Genomic DNA, 14,574 nt, shown 5'->3' with positions numbered 1-14,574 from the left:
GAGAATTCATAAAATACAATCACATGTATACTTAAAAAACCATAAAAAAACCCAGGAGCCTAAACCTGGTTCCAGAGCACCAAAATAACATAACAGAGCAAAAACACATCCATCCTAACCACCATAGAAACAGACTCCAAAGTGTTAAGATCAATGTTTTAAGTATTAAGGTAAAGTCAAGGGAGAATAAAGAAGACTTCCCTTGATGCCAGCAAAATATTAATGAATATGCTAGGCAAGCTTTTCTGGGGAGAATGTTCAATAACTAGGAAGCCACCATGAAAAAGGCCCTCTCCCTTCTTGCCCTCCCTCTGAACTTCAGGTTTGGGAGACACTCATAGAAAGGGCTCTGTAGATTACCTGAGGGTTCAGGGAAGGGTATATATATGAGAAAAGGCAATACATTAGATACTGCTGGTCCTAAGTAGTGCAGGATGTTATAGGTTAAACCCAGCACTATGAGTTGGACCTAAAAATAGCTTGGGAACAGACTTGGTGCACATACTTCCTACATACCTTTTGAAGGAGTGAGTTTTATGACAATAGAGGATGTGTTCACATTACTGCTTACTGTGGCTCCAGTGTGCTCCTACCACTGTTTTTTAAAGCCAGGTTCACATGACATTAGCCACACTCCATCTGCATCCTGTAGCAAAATACTCCTCTTTGATTAGCTTTTTCTCAAACCAGCTTTCCGTTGTGGTGTGAACAGTTCATGGTTCCATCGTGGTGTGAACAGTTCACGCTGCTTTTGTGCATGTGTAAATGAAAGCATCGCTGACCTTAAAGTGGGCTAACCAACTAGATGTAGCCTGGAATGTAACACCCAGATATTTAAAAAAAGCATCGCTGACCTGCAGTTTGGTGCATGCAAATAAATAACTGGTTGAAGATATTTCCAGTCCTGCTCTGCTATGAACAGCAGTGGAAAAAGCTACTTGAAAATGCAGCAAGAGGAAATGATCTTGCAGTGTTTTAAGCCACTAATGCAAACATAGCCACAAAAAAGAAAAAACCACCTCACCAGTGTCGAGCTGCTGCACCACAAATGGTTTAGTGTAGCACTAATAGCTATGTGCCAAGTGGTTCTGTATTACAGCCTTTACTATCTGAATTATTGCAAAAACAGCTTGTCTGGTTTGGATTTGAGATCTATTTGCAGGCATAAACAGAGAACCAATTGGACTTTCCCACTCATTCTTTTTCTTCTTCTATGGAAGATAGGCCTACTGGTAGCAAAAATCAATATAGCCAGTTCTGAACCAATACACCTCTGGCCACCTAGTCCTAAGAACTCAAAAGTAGAGAATAGGCATTGCCATCATACCTCGCTTCTGTACTGCTATGTCTAGCAGCTGTCAATAAGTAATAATGAATGAGTCTCACATGGCATAGCACTTTTTATGTTCTTATATACAGTGAAATACTACAAGTTCCATAATCACAGCTAGTGCATCCTTACATATTTTCCTTTCTTTTTCTTTCACAAAGAAAGAAGCTCACAAGTTATATACTTGTGGCTGATTTAATTAATATTTTTGTAGCACCTTTGAGAACACTTCAGAATCAATTTGTAGCTTGTAAAAAAATTACACTGTATTTCTTTGCTTCTTGGGAGAGAGGTTGCCATTAATTTTTGAAGGCCAAAGGCTGACTATCTCCACCATAACTTCTGTCTTCTTTCAAAGCCACATACTGCTTGAAACCTGAGAAGAGGTAGTGCAGTCAGTCCATGAACACTATTATTGAGGGATCTTCAGACACATGAGAAAGACTTCTGTCTGCTGCTAGTTAGTGTAGACAATATTTGATTAGGTCAACTAGTAGTCTGATGCAGTAGAAACTATGATGTTTGGAAAGCCAGGAAAATGTGCATAGAACAAAGACTCATGGAAATTCAACCTTTTCCATGAGACTATTTTTCAAGTTGTCCTTCAAGCAATCATGCCGCTATTGCATCAGTCAGCTGACTGATTTAATTAATATTTTTTGTAGCACCTTTGAGAACACCTCAGAGTCACTTTGGAGCTTGCAAAAAAAAAAAAAAAATACACTGTATTTCTTTGCTTCTTGGGAGAGAGGGAAACAAACATTTCAATGTGTTTTGACCATATATTTCTTTTCTACTATAGGTTGCAGAATCTGATGAAAATAAAGCTGAAACAGTGGGAACTTTAAAACGGTTGCAGAAATTAGTGCAGACTAAGAAAGCCAGTATACACAGTTTGGATGACATCAAACATGTTTTGATACCTCTCAGTAAGTAAAAGGATACCTTTTGAGTCTATATATGCTTGCGCTTATTTCAGTTTTCTATGTAGGTTCAGAGAATGAGTACCAAAGTAGGTAAATTATGCAGAAAAATATTATTCCCTCATTTATTTAAATTAAATGTGTCCTGGGGAGACTATTGTGTCTTCTGAGTAAGCTGAAAGAATCTATGAATTGTGAGATCAGTGGGAAGTTAGAGACTTCCTTGCTTCAACAGAATGTCTGCAAACTGGTTCAGACAATACCTCAAGAGTTAATGCAGCTCATCATGTGAAACATGTGCACTATCCCCACCTCTGCTGGCTTCACTCACCCATGTGGGGATAGACCATTCAAATGTGGCCATCTCTGCATAAAATCTTAGGTGCATAGGTCATAATTGTGGGGTCGGTTTCCTAGATCAACTCTTACAAATATCCTATACTTTATACCAAGTGTGTGTTAATAGTTCCACAAGTTCGGGACAGAATTGCCTGCATCCCAATATTTCTATGTGTCTTTGGGGATGGGTGGGAAGATAAAACACTATTTCAAACCACAGTTTCATTTATTTATTTTAAAACTTTTTAAAGATCCACCGCCACAAGATGTATATGTCTCCGAAGATGAGGATGAAGCTCCAACATCATGTATGAAATTAACCAAATCCCAGGACAAGAAAGTATTGAGAGAGAATACAAGGCGAAAGGATGAAGCTGAGACGAGAACAGGCCTTCTATCAACTTCCTTGGGCAGATCTTATACTTCCAGACTAAGCAACTTAGGAAATATTTCCATCCGTTCAGAAACTGAATTTCAACTCTGGAGTGACTGGAAACCTTTTCCTGATAACCAGCTGTGCCCCTGTGATTTCCTGATTACAAGGATAGAGGAGTGGGAAAAATGTACTTGTTGCTCTCACCAACCCCGTCTTACTTCCTCTCTCACGGACGTTGATCTCCCAGATTCATGGGTAAGTTGCTTTCCTCCCAAATATTTAACTCAGCTATAAAGACTTGTTGGGTTACGTCTGGCAGTTATTTTAGTCTACCTGTGACATGGCTGAAGCATCCAAAAGAATGGTGATAGAAAAATCCTGAAAGACAAATCTGATCCAAACCTGACGTTGCCTTTATTCATTCCCATAATTGTCGTGACAGATGATCCCAGTCACCTGCTCATTATAGTCCTGTCAAAGTGTTAAGTAGTGCTAATATGTTTGTAGCAACTGTAGGTTTATGAAAGTTAGGTTCTGATGGTTCAGAATTTGTTCTGGAGGAACTACCCTTGTCTCAATTCAAAATGGATTCACACATCAGAGAAGGTTTGGGGGGGGGGGAGAGAGATTGAAAAGTTCATAGATTTCTCTCCTGGCTTGAATTATCATTACATGCACTGAGTGCTGTGCATATACCTATTATCATATTGACCCTTAGGAAATTGTTGTTAGTTTTAGCTACATCCACAACATAGCACTTGAAATTCAACTAGATCTGGATGGGCAACATTAACAATGTTAAATTTCTGCAAGAAAGAATAGTAAGAATTAATTTACCACCAAACAAAAGTCTACTTGGTTAGATGATCTGGTCACATTATTCACAGCAAACAACAAACACTTAGTCTGGGCAGATGGCTTTGGGTACACACATGACACATGCAGAATGTCATTTTACATTCTGAGACACAAAATAACTTCTAGAGAGAATAGTGTTCAATTTTTGTTACACCTGAGCATTATGAGATGGACAAATTTGGATTTGGAACTGGATATTATTATTGTTTTATTAATATTTATTTGTTTTTTTTTTGAGAAAAATGACTCAAACATCAATGTAAAAACAAACATTAAAACTAAGTATAAGAATACAACTACAAAGCTCTTAGATTTCAGTATCAAAAGTGAAATCTGTTTATATTTGTGTCATTCCACCTTAGTATTCAGAATATGGAGATCATAACATCTATTAAAGAGAAGTGGTTTTTGTCTCAGTATTTTGAAGAAAATAACCTGTTAAATCACTATCCTTTCTCATCCAGCAAAACCTTGCCTGTTGTGCAGGATGTGTTATTTGACTTCTTTCAAGGTTGGCACTTAAAATACTCTTAAGAATATGGTTCCATACTCTTGCTCCTGCTTCCTTCACTAATCTAGCCTGACAACCAATATTGCTTACTGTATTGCTTACTTTACACTCACAACCTGTTTTTCCACCTTAGATTTTGCTAAGAGCTCACATGTATCTAAACCCAGACCGCCACAAAAGTTTAATTCTTTAAGTATATTAAGCTTAGTTTTGCACCCATGTTTAAATCATACCAGCACTTGAATATGACACTGATGCAATTGGGTTGACTGACAGACAAAAGACAGCCACAGTTGTCTTTGGTAAGGTACAAGTACAGAATAGGAACCAAAACAAAGATATTAAAAATGTAGGGAATATAAAAAACCCACTCCACTTCTCCTCCTGCTTCAATTTTTTGCCAGCTTAAGCTCCCTTGCTTAAGCAAATTTTATGTAAACAGGCCTGGTCAGACCAGGACAATGAGATTCTTTGCAAACTAGAAGACTGGCATGCCCCACTTCATACAAATGCCCAACACGTGATACAGGCTTGGAGAACATTGCTATCTACAGAAAACTATGAAATTTGTACGTTAAAAATAAATGAAAAGTTTGAATGTGCCATTCAAATTGTATATGAGGCAAAACAGTGGCAATTCAGCAGTATGACACTGACATGAAGAAATAAATTCAGTTTGAACTGATGGCCCTGGCAGAAAACAGTTTATTGATAGCGGACTCTGCTTTAGCATTAATCAGAATACATATTTGTTCATCTTGATTTTAATCAGAGATAGGAAGACAGATAACATCACGTTTGCAGCTTGAAAGGTCATCCACTACATGCTACTTGCTCTTGGAGCTGCTTTGTAAAACAAAGGTTTAGCAGTTCTCACCCTATGTGTCTGAAATATAGTCTGTTGATAATGTTGCAAATCCTCTGACTAAAGTGTGTTCGGTTTTTCTTCTTGTCAACTCCAAAATGGCTCTCCTTCTTTCAGCTTTGTACAGATCTTTCTAATTTAAAGCTTCATCAGAATGAATTGGTAGCCCCAGCATCTCCAGTTAACATAGAAGGGCAGGGAAAGGCCTGTCTCACATCTTACATCTTGGAGAGCAAATGCCAATCCTCTAGTCTGACTTGGTATGAGGCAGTGTGAGATGTTCAGATCATACCAGTTTCTCTAGTACAAAAGGAAGCAATGGAGCCTTTAGCTGATTTTTTGACTTGGGAAAGGTGAATGTAATTACTTTGATTATGGTGCCCATTCCTCCCCTTTTAAAGTCATCATTGTTAACTTCTCTGCTCTCTGATAATGATGCATTGTGGACACATTTACACATGAATATATATTACACAGTGATGTCACTTGATAACTTTCACCTGAACCAACAGTGAACCGAGTCTGCTGTGAAGTTCTATCCGTTAAATGTTGTGCAGTAATTTGCATATTCTGTGTTGTGTGTCTGATAAGGCTTCTCATATTTTCAACATATCATTTAATGTTAGTCATTGAGAAGTAAGAACATAGTTATGGACTTGCCTTCATGTTGTTTGCTATGCTTATGGCATGTTAACTAATGAGAGCCAGTGTGGTGTAGTAGTTAGAGTGTCAGACTAGGACCTGGGAGACCAAGGTTCAAATCCCCACTCCGCCATGAAGCTCACTGGGTGACCTTGGGCCAGTCACTGCCCCTCAGCTGAACCTACCTCACAGAGTTGTTGTGGAGATTAAATGATGAGGGAGAGAACTGTTGAACCCTTTAGAGGAAATGATGGAATATAAATTCAACAAATAAACAAATCCTTGAGTGCTAGAAAGGTGATTGGGAAGTTTGTTGATGAATCTGGTTCTCTGGATACATTTGAGTCAGTTTTGGCACCAAATCAGCCTTGGGCAACCTGATGATTGGTAGAGGACAAGTGGAGTACTTGATCTCTCAGTGGCTTTTGATACTATCAGTCATGGTAGTTTCCTGCACAGGATCTGTGAGATGGGTGTCAGAGGCACTGTTTTACAGGAGTTATGATCCTACATGCCCTGTCAGTTCCAAAGAGTGGCACTGGTGAATGCTCATTGGCCCCTTGGTGTTTGTGCTATGGGGTGCAAAAGGGGACTGTTTTGTCCCTGGTGCTATTTAACATCTTTATGAAGCAACTGGGAGCAATCATTAGGGGATATGGAGCAAAATGCCATCAGTGTGTTGATGACGCACAGTTCTACTTATCTGTAATATCAGAGGTAGATTTCGGGGAGTGCGACTGGTTTGGCTGCATCAAACATGGAGCCTTGGGGGCACTGCAGGGGGTGACACAGCCATGATGTAGAATGGAGGGTGAGAGGCGGCGGGCACCAAATTTTGGTGCCGCACAGGGCACTGCTGAAATTTGAGACCCCCATGGTCCGCCACTAGTAACATCTTAAATAGGACTGGGTGTGCAGACTCTGGACTAGTGTCTTGCCAGTGCTGTGGACTGGACAAGGACTAATAAACTGAGTTTAAATGCTGGTAAGCATAGGGGATGAGATCCTAGGGGCTGAGATCCCTTTGGCCACCCCCACCCCTCAGTTGATGGGGATTGCCATTCAAATGATGTGTGTGACCACATCTTGACATTGATTATGTGAGATGGGCCCTACCTGCCCCCCCATATTTTATTCAAGCTGGTACCCCTACTGACAATATAGAGGCCCTGTGGGGCCTTATGTTTGAGAGACAGGTCAGTTATCTCCTTTTCTTCTGCCAGTGGGGAGCTTTTGTGCCTTCTATGAGTAGAAGGAGGCCTTCATTTGTGAAACAGTCATTCTTGATCCAACCCATCCAGTTTTATAATAAACCTATTAAAAGTCCCATTGGCAGCTAATTTCTTTATCTATGATGCATCACTTGTAAATGCTAATGGGCTACAGAAAATGGAAGAGATCCATTTTACCTTGAATATATGTTCTGATCTTACACACTGAGTTTTCACTACTATTAACTACAGTATGTTTTTACAATATGGTCAGTCATATACATGAACAACCCTGCATGTAACATTATCAAATGTGATGTTCCAGGTATTACTATCAAGTCATTTCTTACATGGGAGTGCAGGAATTTTGTAACCTGTAACATACACAACTAATTGTGGTTTACTAAAAAGGACTGATCTGAGGTATTCAGGTGCCATTTATAATCATCCCTAATAGTGTGTGTGTGTTTCACATGCTCCCTGTTCACCTGTCCCTCTTTATGATCAATGTTGTGCAATGCATTCTTCATATTAGACCATTTGAAAATTAAAAAGATAAAACTCTCAGACTACATTAACTTTCCAGGCATTAAAATTCATTCAAGATTCCAGCTTAACTCAATTATGTGCTTGTAATGTTACGAGTGTCAGTCTTTCGCTCTGTTTGGTATTTTCAACAACTAGTGCAGAGGTCAAACTTTCAAGGACAAGGAGATAATCAGGTCAGCCTTCAACCTGCTGTAATTTTTCTGATGCATGGAGAGAGGAAATAGATATGGGTGGGCACTATATCTCCTGAAATGGCCTCTTTCTATCCGTTTAACGATAAATATTCTAGCAAAGGGAAGCTCATATATTACTCTACATATGAATTCTCTTTTTATTAATCACACAGATTTTAACAGTGGGCAGAAAAGGAATTAATGTTTGAATTATCAAGGTGGTTTGATTCCCTCCTAAAGGTTTATTTGGTGCTTTAAAGGTTGGAACAATGGCCAAGAGTATAACAAATGAATTTATAATTGCATGAACTTGGGTTCAATGTGCATTTCCAAATGATATGATAAATGCATTATTAGGTGTGTTGTGTTCTTGTTGCATTTATTCTCCAATAATTTCATGTGAGTTTGGTCAGGTCTATGATGGCATTTCAGCTGCCATTACCAGACATATGAGGATGAGAGATATTTTACCCTTCCAACATTTTTATTATTGACTCTATTGCAAGAATACAAGATAGATTTAAGCATGTGAAGCTACTCAAAATCTCATGAAAAAATTGATGAGAGAGTGAAACCTGAACATGAATTTCTGAAATGCTAGAATGGCTTTTAATAAATATAGGGTCTAATCCATAGGGAGCTTCTCCTACAATACTGTATCAAAATTAATGGACTCATGATTTAGCTCCTGCCCTGCATAGACCAAAAGAAGGCTGGATTGTGCCCATAAATGCACTTTTCTTATTCAATTGTTTAGAAGGTTTAAAAGAAAATAGTTATGAGGATACCTTATAAATACTCATCATGTTTATAATATTTCTTTGTTAGCTAGTCAACCCAATTTGATCAACCCATCTTGACATGATATTGCCTCCTCAGATTTGCATAAATATATACAGTGACCAGAATAACAAAATTAAATGATAACTCATCTGAAGGGTGATATATAAGCTTCAAGCTTTCTTTCTCTGGAATATTTATTGTTAACTCCAGAAAGACAGAGGCCATTTCAAAAGATATAGTACTTATCCATTATTTCTTATTCATGCATCAAATTTTACAAGGGCGGAGGGAGAGGGTATATAATTGAAGGTTAAAATATTATCTTAGCAACTGTTGATATGTGTTTGGGTCTTTTGACAAAGTTTTGATTTGTTTTTAATCCATGAAGCACTGTGCTAAGAGCTGAGCAGTACACCACACACACACAAACAAACACACACCTTACTGGTTTCATATATAAGACTATAGAGATATAATCTAGGAGGGCGCAATGACCACAAGAGTAGGTTCACACTCCTGTTTGCTGTTTTGGAAAGTGGCCCATTTTAGTTTGTGCTGCTTTGCCTTAGATTGATTTGTTGTTGTTGTTTAGTCGTTTAGTCGTGTCCAACTCTTCGTGACCCCATGGACCAGAGCACGCCAGGCACTCCTGTCTTTCACTGCCTCCCGCAGTTTGGTCAGACGTCCTGCAGTTTGGTCAGACAGTTTGATATCAGCACCTTAATTGATATCAGCACCTTAATTTTGAAAATCTGAAGCTCTGTGCCGCTTTATTGACTTACATCAACAAATGACTATAGCTCTGTCTCTCATACACACTTTTTTTTGACAGAAGTGAATGAAATTTGTAGGCATAGCAGGCCCTTCTATATAAAGTCTTCCAAAACTTCAGACAAATAGGTCCAAGTTATATTTTTGTTGTTTGGTGCTGGCTGATGTTGAAGTTTAACCTTTTTAAAAAAGAGAGAAAATCCTCTATGACTGTTTAAATTCCATGTTAGTTCTACTGGATCCAACTTTTGCTCAAATAACTTGTAAAATTGAGGAATGTGCATGCACACATGCATGTTTTTTCTCTATTTGGGGAGGAGAGATTAGCAGGAAAAGAGGCAACAAGTGTGGGTGGTGCCCACGGTACTCTCAGAATTCCAAATGGGTCCCAAAAGACCACTATGCTATTCTGTATAAGCTAAAATGCACCACTTTCCAAAACACAAAACATCCTTGTGGGTCATTGCACCCTCCTAGATTTTATATCTCTAGAGTCTTATATATAAACCAGTGAGATAGGGGTGTGTGTTTATTGCTCTAAAAACCAGTTGGCTAGAAGTACCAGGAGTGAAGCTGATTTTCATCTCGTTGATATCAAACGATCTAAACTACCTCACACCAAGTGTAGGCTGCTAATAACAAATATGATTCCATTTCTGGCCAGGATGACAACCTAGGGAGGATTTTGTTTTTTAGGGATAAGATTGTTTGGCACATTTAGATGTTTTTTTGTAGGAATATGCCCTGGAGCAATGGTTGCAAAAGAGTCATGAGCCTAGCTTCCTATGCACTTCTGAAAACCTACTCTAAAGAAAACATGTAAGAATATAAGAAGAGTCCTGCTGGATCAGACCAAGGTCATCTATCAAACAAAAGTAGTTCCTCTAGTGCAGTTCCTCTGTTGCCCACGGTGGCCAACCAGATGTTCCTGGGAATTGCACAAGGAGGCAATAGCAGTCTCTGCTTGTTTCCCTGCAACTGGTAATGCTGCAGGAGAATGGATATAAATTGTTTGTTACCCACCCTCATTAGAACATCACATACTAGGCAGTGTTTCTTCTTTTACACTTCAGCTCACTATATTTTTAATTTGTTTTGAGAGGGATGTGCCAGAAGATCATGGTTGCTGTGGTGCTTCCTAGTATGGTTGTAACACTGAAAGAAGAGAATAATAATAATCCTGCTGTTTGGGATGTTATAAATTGTTGACAAAGCTATAGAACACTGCAGGGGGTTGAGCATCCCTGACTTGTTCACCCTTCCACACAAGGCTGCTAGTATGGAAACAGTGCATCAAGCACCGTTTCTGTGGAAGCTGCCATGAAAGAAATGTGGGGAAGAAGCTGAAGGAGCAGCGCTTGCTGAGTTATACCCAGAGCCTCTCTCTCTCTTTCTTCTTCTCATTTTGTCTTCCTTCCTCTATCTTCAGTATTTCAACCAGTCCTAGCAGAAAGCTGAGTGAAGTCACATCCTTAGCAGAATAAGGAAGTTTTATTTTGCTGATTTGAGCTCTGTGTATCATTCACACTGCTGCACTTTGGCTGAGCAAATCGAGCAACTCTGCCTTATAATGGTATTTTGATTCAATCTGAATGTTAAGATGTTGAAGAGAAAACCTTCGAATGCTTCAGATAAGGAAAAAACTCAAAAGCCAAAGGTAAGAGAATTTAGCATTTAAGAAGGAATTACATTTAGATGGAAAAACCGAAGCTGTGGTGCTCAAAATAATCTCAGTTATATAGTACCAAATTACAAGTTTTTGATATTCACAGCCCAGAGTTCACTGGGACTCAGGGCAGCTGGACAATGTTCATTTCTGGAGGGGGGTGGGCTTTTTTTGGTGAGGGTAATTTCACACAAACAGGCCCTCCCATGAAAATGAGGTGGCAAAGACCCTCTCTTCCAGTAGATGTTACAGGTTTCAGACCTAAGTACCAAGCAAGCAGAGGTGTCCTTGAAATTGTCTTCAACATGCTGCCCTGAGTAATTCCTAGATTTAGGTAAGCAAATTCAAAATGAGAATTTTACAAAGGTCCCACTTAAAAGAGAAGGCCACCACCCTCAGAGGGAGTTGCACAAGTCCAAGTCTTGGTAACTGTATGCAGCCCTCATTCCCAGTCCAGTGAGGCACCTTGATTCTAAGTTTTTTAGTTTAATAATATGAAAGTAGCTCCTTCAGAAGTTTCATTGCCACAGTTCTACTTCTTTATTGTGAAATGACCCTCCAGGGGTCTTAGGACTAGTACTGACAAAAAGTAATGGGCATTTTATCCACAAGGATGTGTGCTCAGTTACATGACTGTGTTCAGAAACTTTGTAAATTGCTGTGTGAGGAAGTTGTCTGGGAACTAGCCATGGCTTAGACAGGAGCATCACTATGATTCCATAATTGTTGCAGATGCTTGTTTCTGTGAACCAATACTTTTGTTTTTCTATCTTTAGTGAACTTTCTAGTTTAACAGTCAGTTGTACTTTGCTGCAAGTGTTTTTATAGTAAAGCCTAACAATGGCAAATTGTGAATGCATTTTATTTGAAGTAGCAGACGTTTGTTATTTTGGTACCCCTTTGCCTTCAGGTATAATATAATTGATCCCTCGACAATGTGTATTGTTCAGTTCTTCATTGTTTTGGCTGCCTGTGTTTTACATTTACATTCAGAGGCAAAGATAACATATAGAAAGATATATACAGATATACAGTTATAGCCAAGATATTGAATGCATACATTTTAATTCTAAGTCGAAATTCCAATCCCACTGATGTCAGAGTTAGACATGGTAGAGTTAGATTTTTCCCATAGGAACATAAATAGCAAACTTTGGATATTTTGTTCCCAGGTTAGGACATTCAAGTAGCAAAGAGGAGAGTCTTGCCAAGAGCACAAGACAACCAAATTATTATTTTCCTGCCCTTGTATTTTTATTTCTCTCCCCTCCCTTTATTTTTGGCAGAATAAATTGCTGCATGAGTGTGAAATCATTACTTGTGAATTGGGGAGGCGGAATATTTTGGGTTCAAAATGAATTTTCACAGTTAGATCCACTTTTTCCATTTTTTGGTAATTTATTTTTGATGGCCTTTATATCTAGCATAAAAATATTACTGGTACATTGTTCTGACGACTGGACTGAATAATACAGATTTTCATTTTTGAAAAAACAGAGGGTTTTGTTTGGGTCAACAAGATATTGTTTATGGATGGATTCATATATTTTCTTATCTTGTAGTCTAAACTTTCTGTGTTTGTATAAAATGTTAATGTTTTATATGAATTTCAGATGGTATAATGTATTTATTTTCCATTTTTAAAAACACAGGTCACTTGGAAATCTTTAAGGTAACAAGTGACTAATAAATCTTATTGCAAATAATAGTATAAGACAAGGTGCTACTATTACAGCTGTAATCTGCTGTATTGCTGTAAATATTTTAATTAATTTCAAGTGGTTCAGTGAGTAAAATTTTTCTACACACATAAAACTTTAAGTTCAGTAAGTATGAACTTCCTGAGCTTCCTAAGACTGATCTTCTGATGATAAAGTGATTTTCCCAGATAGAATTACACTTTCTGCCACTTTCTGGCGAAAGAATGGATGAACTTGCACTATCAACAGTAATCTTGAACAAGTCAATATTTTCTGGGAAGATAAAATGGATAACACAATCCTCTTTTCACTGATTGAAAAGCTGATTAGGACTGTAATAAAATGGATGAATTAATAATTGGTATCAATAAGTTATTTAATCTTATATGTTTAATGATGGGCAATGGCCACCATTGGGCCGGCCCTACCACTGCTTTAGGTAGCATTTGCTGAGCAAAAGCACTCCAGCTGTTTCTCCTGAGGCCCCTGACTATAGCTGTCAGTTGGCAATCAGAACTATGTGTACCACCTTCTAACTAGATCTGCTACCCTTGGGCACCCTGAAAGATGGTATGCCATTGCCAATGTTGAAATAAGATTCAAATGCCAGCTGGTTGGATTCTTTGGATGGAAAGGGGGAAAGGGATGTGATCTCGTCTTTTGCCTCAGGTAGCAAAACGTATTGGGCTGACTGATGGTTGCTAAGCAAGGAGGTGATTATCACACCACTGGAGAGACTTTCTCTCCTTCAACTTTATTTTAGATTAATACTGTAAGCTATCATACAAATGTTTTTATGTAGAAGGTAGTAGTATGAATTGATTTTTATAAAAACACATTTTCACACACTTGGTGAATGGAATTGCAATAGTAAACCAGCCCCTACCTCCGTCCCGCCCCAATGCCTCACCTTCAAAAAATATACCTTTATTCTTTAGTGGCTTTCACAGTGCCCAGTAAACTTCACCAAACAGTTGCCCATCATCGGGGGTGGAGTTGTGTTTGAAACAGCTCCATTCTACAGCTATAATGTATTGACCCTTTGCAGAGGGCTGATAGGTCCAGAAATTAAATCTGGCCCCTCATAGCTACAACATTCAGTGAGAAAGAAAATATTATCATTGCTCCTTAAGCCTTTCTGCAGGCTGGGAAAAGATGTCAATTTTAAAACACCTTACATGGTTCCTCTGAGAGGAGACATGCCTCCAGACACTTCAGAAGTGCATAGTATTGCCACAATCATTCCATCATCTAGAGTGGCTGTGTTCTGCGTTATGACTGCTCATTGAAAGTCTCTGGATGACTGGCTTTCTACAAGTTTAGAACTACTATGTGCAAAATTAAATGGCCACTCCTCAGTAAATTTCCCCTTCTAGTGAACCACCATTGTGGCTCACCAATGTTTGTACCCATCACCACGCATTTTCTTTACAATATTTTACTGATACTTTTTTATTATCTTAATTAATGTAATTTCATGGGAAGGAAATGACAAAATAAATGACGAATGTACCACAGGGTAGTACATTTATCTTTTATTTTGCTATGATATGTATTTTGATAATGTTTAATGCAAAAGCATAGTGGTGCTAAGCCAGTGTGTCTTCCACACATTTTATACTGATTTTCACTATGTGTTTAAAAGTAGGGAACAGTGGGGGAAACCTAACTAAAATCAATTCTGCATTCGTCAAACTGAATTTTGCAATTCCCCTCTAAAGAAGATTGTTACCAAACTAACCATATGGTTGGGAAACATTTAAAACATGCACCTATAGTTGCAAAGAACTGGCAGGATTTCACAAGAACTTCCTTGCATGCCTTCCTGGCTGGTCAGGCATTGCATTCTACAAAAACTAGTAACAGTCATGCTTAGT

General features: G+C 38.5%; 1 protein-coding gene across 2 annotated transcripts in view; it reads left to right on the top strand.

Moving 5' to 3' along the window:
• SAMSN1 (SAM domain, SH3 domain and nuclear localization signals 1) overlaps positions 1 to 14,574 on the top strand; it is a 77,651-nt gene that overhangs the window by 26,124 nt on the left and 36,953 nt on the right. The window contains exons 8-9 of one of the 2 annotated variants that reach the window (XM_079972069.1): positions 2,133 to 2,259; positions 2,844 to 3,223. In XM_079972069.1, the coding sequence (XP_079828195.1) occupies positions 2,133 to 2,259; positions 2,844 to 3,223 (507 nt within the window). Of the gene's footprint in view, positions 1 to 2,132; positions 2,260 to 2,843; positions 3,224 to 10,819; positions 10,989 to 14,574 lie in introns of those variants that run through there. The other variant, XM_079972068.1, reaches the window with a different exon arrangement.

Source organism: Podarcis cretensis, assembly GCF_951804945.1.
Source record: "Podarcis cretensis genome assembly, chromosome: 4".
Taxonomy (NCBI): Eukaryota; Metazoa; Chordata; class Lepidosauria; order Squamata; family Lacertidae; genus Podarcis; species Podarcis cretensis.
The sequence above is the reverse complement of the archived record's forward strand: the minus strand, read 5'-3'. Positions and strand labels throughout refer to the sequence as shown.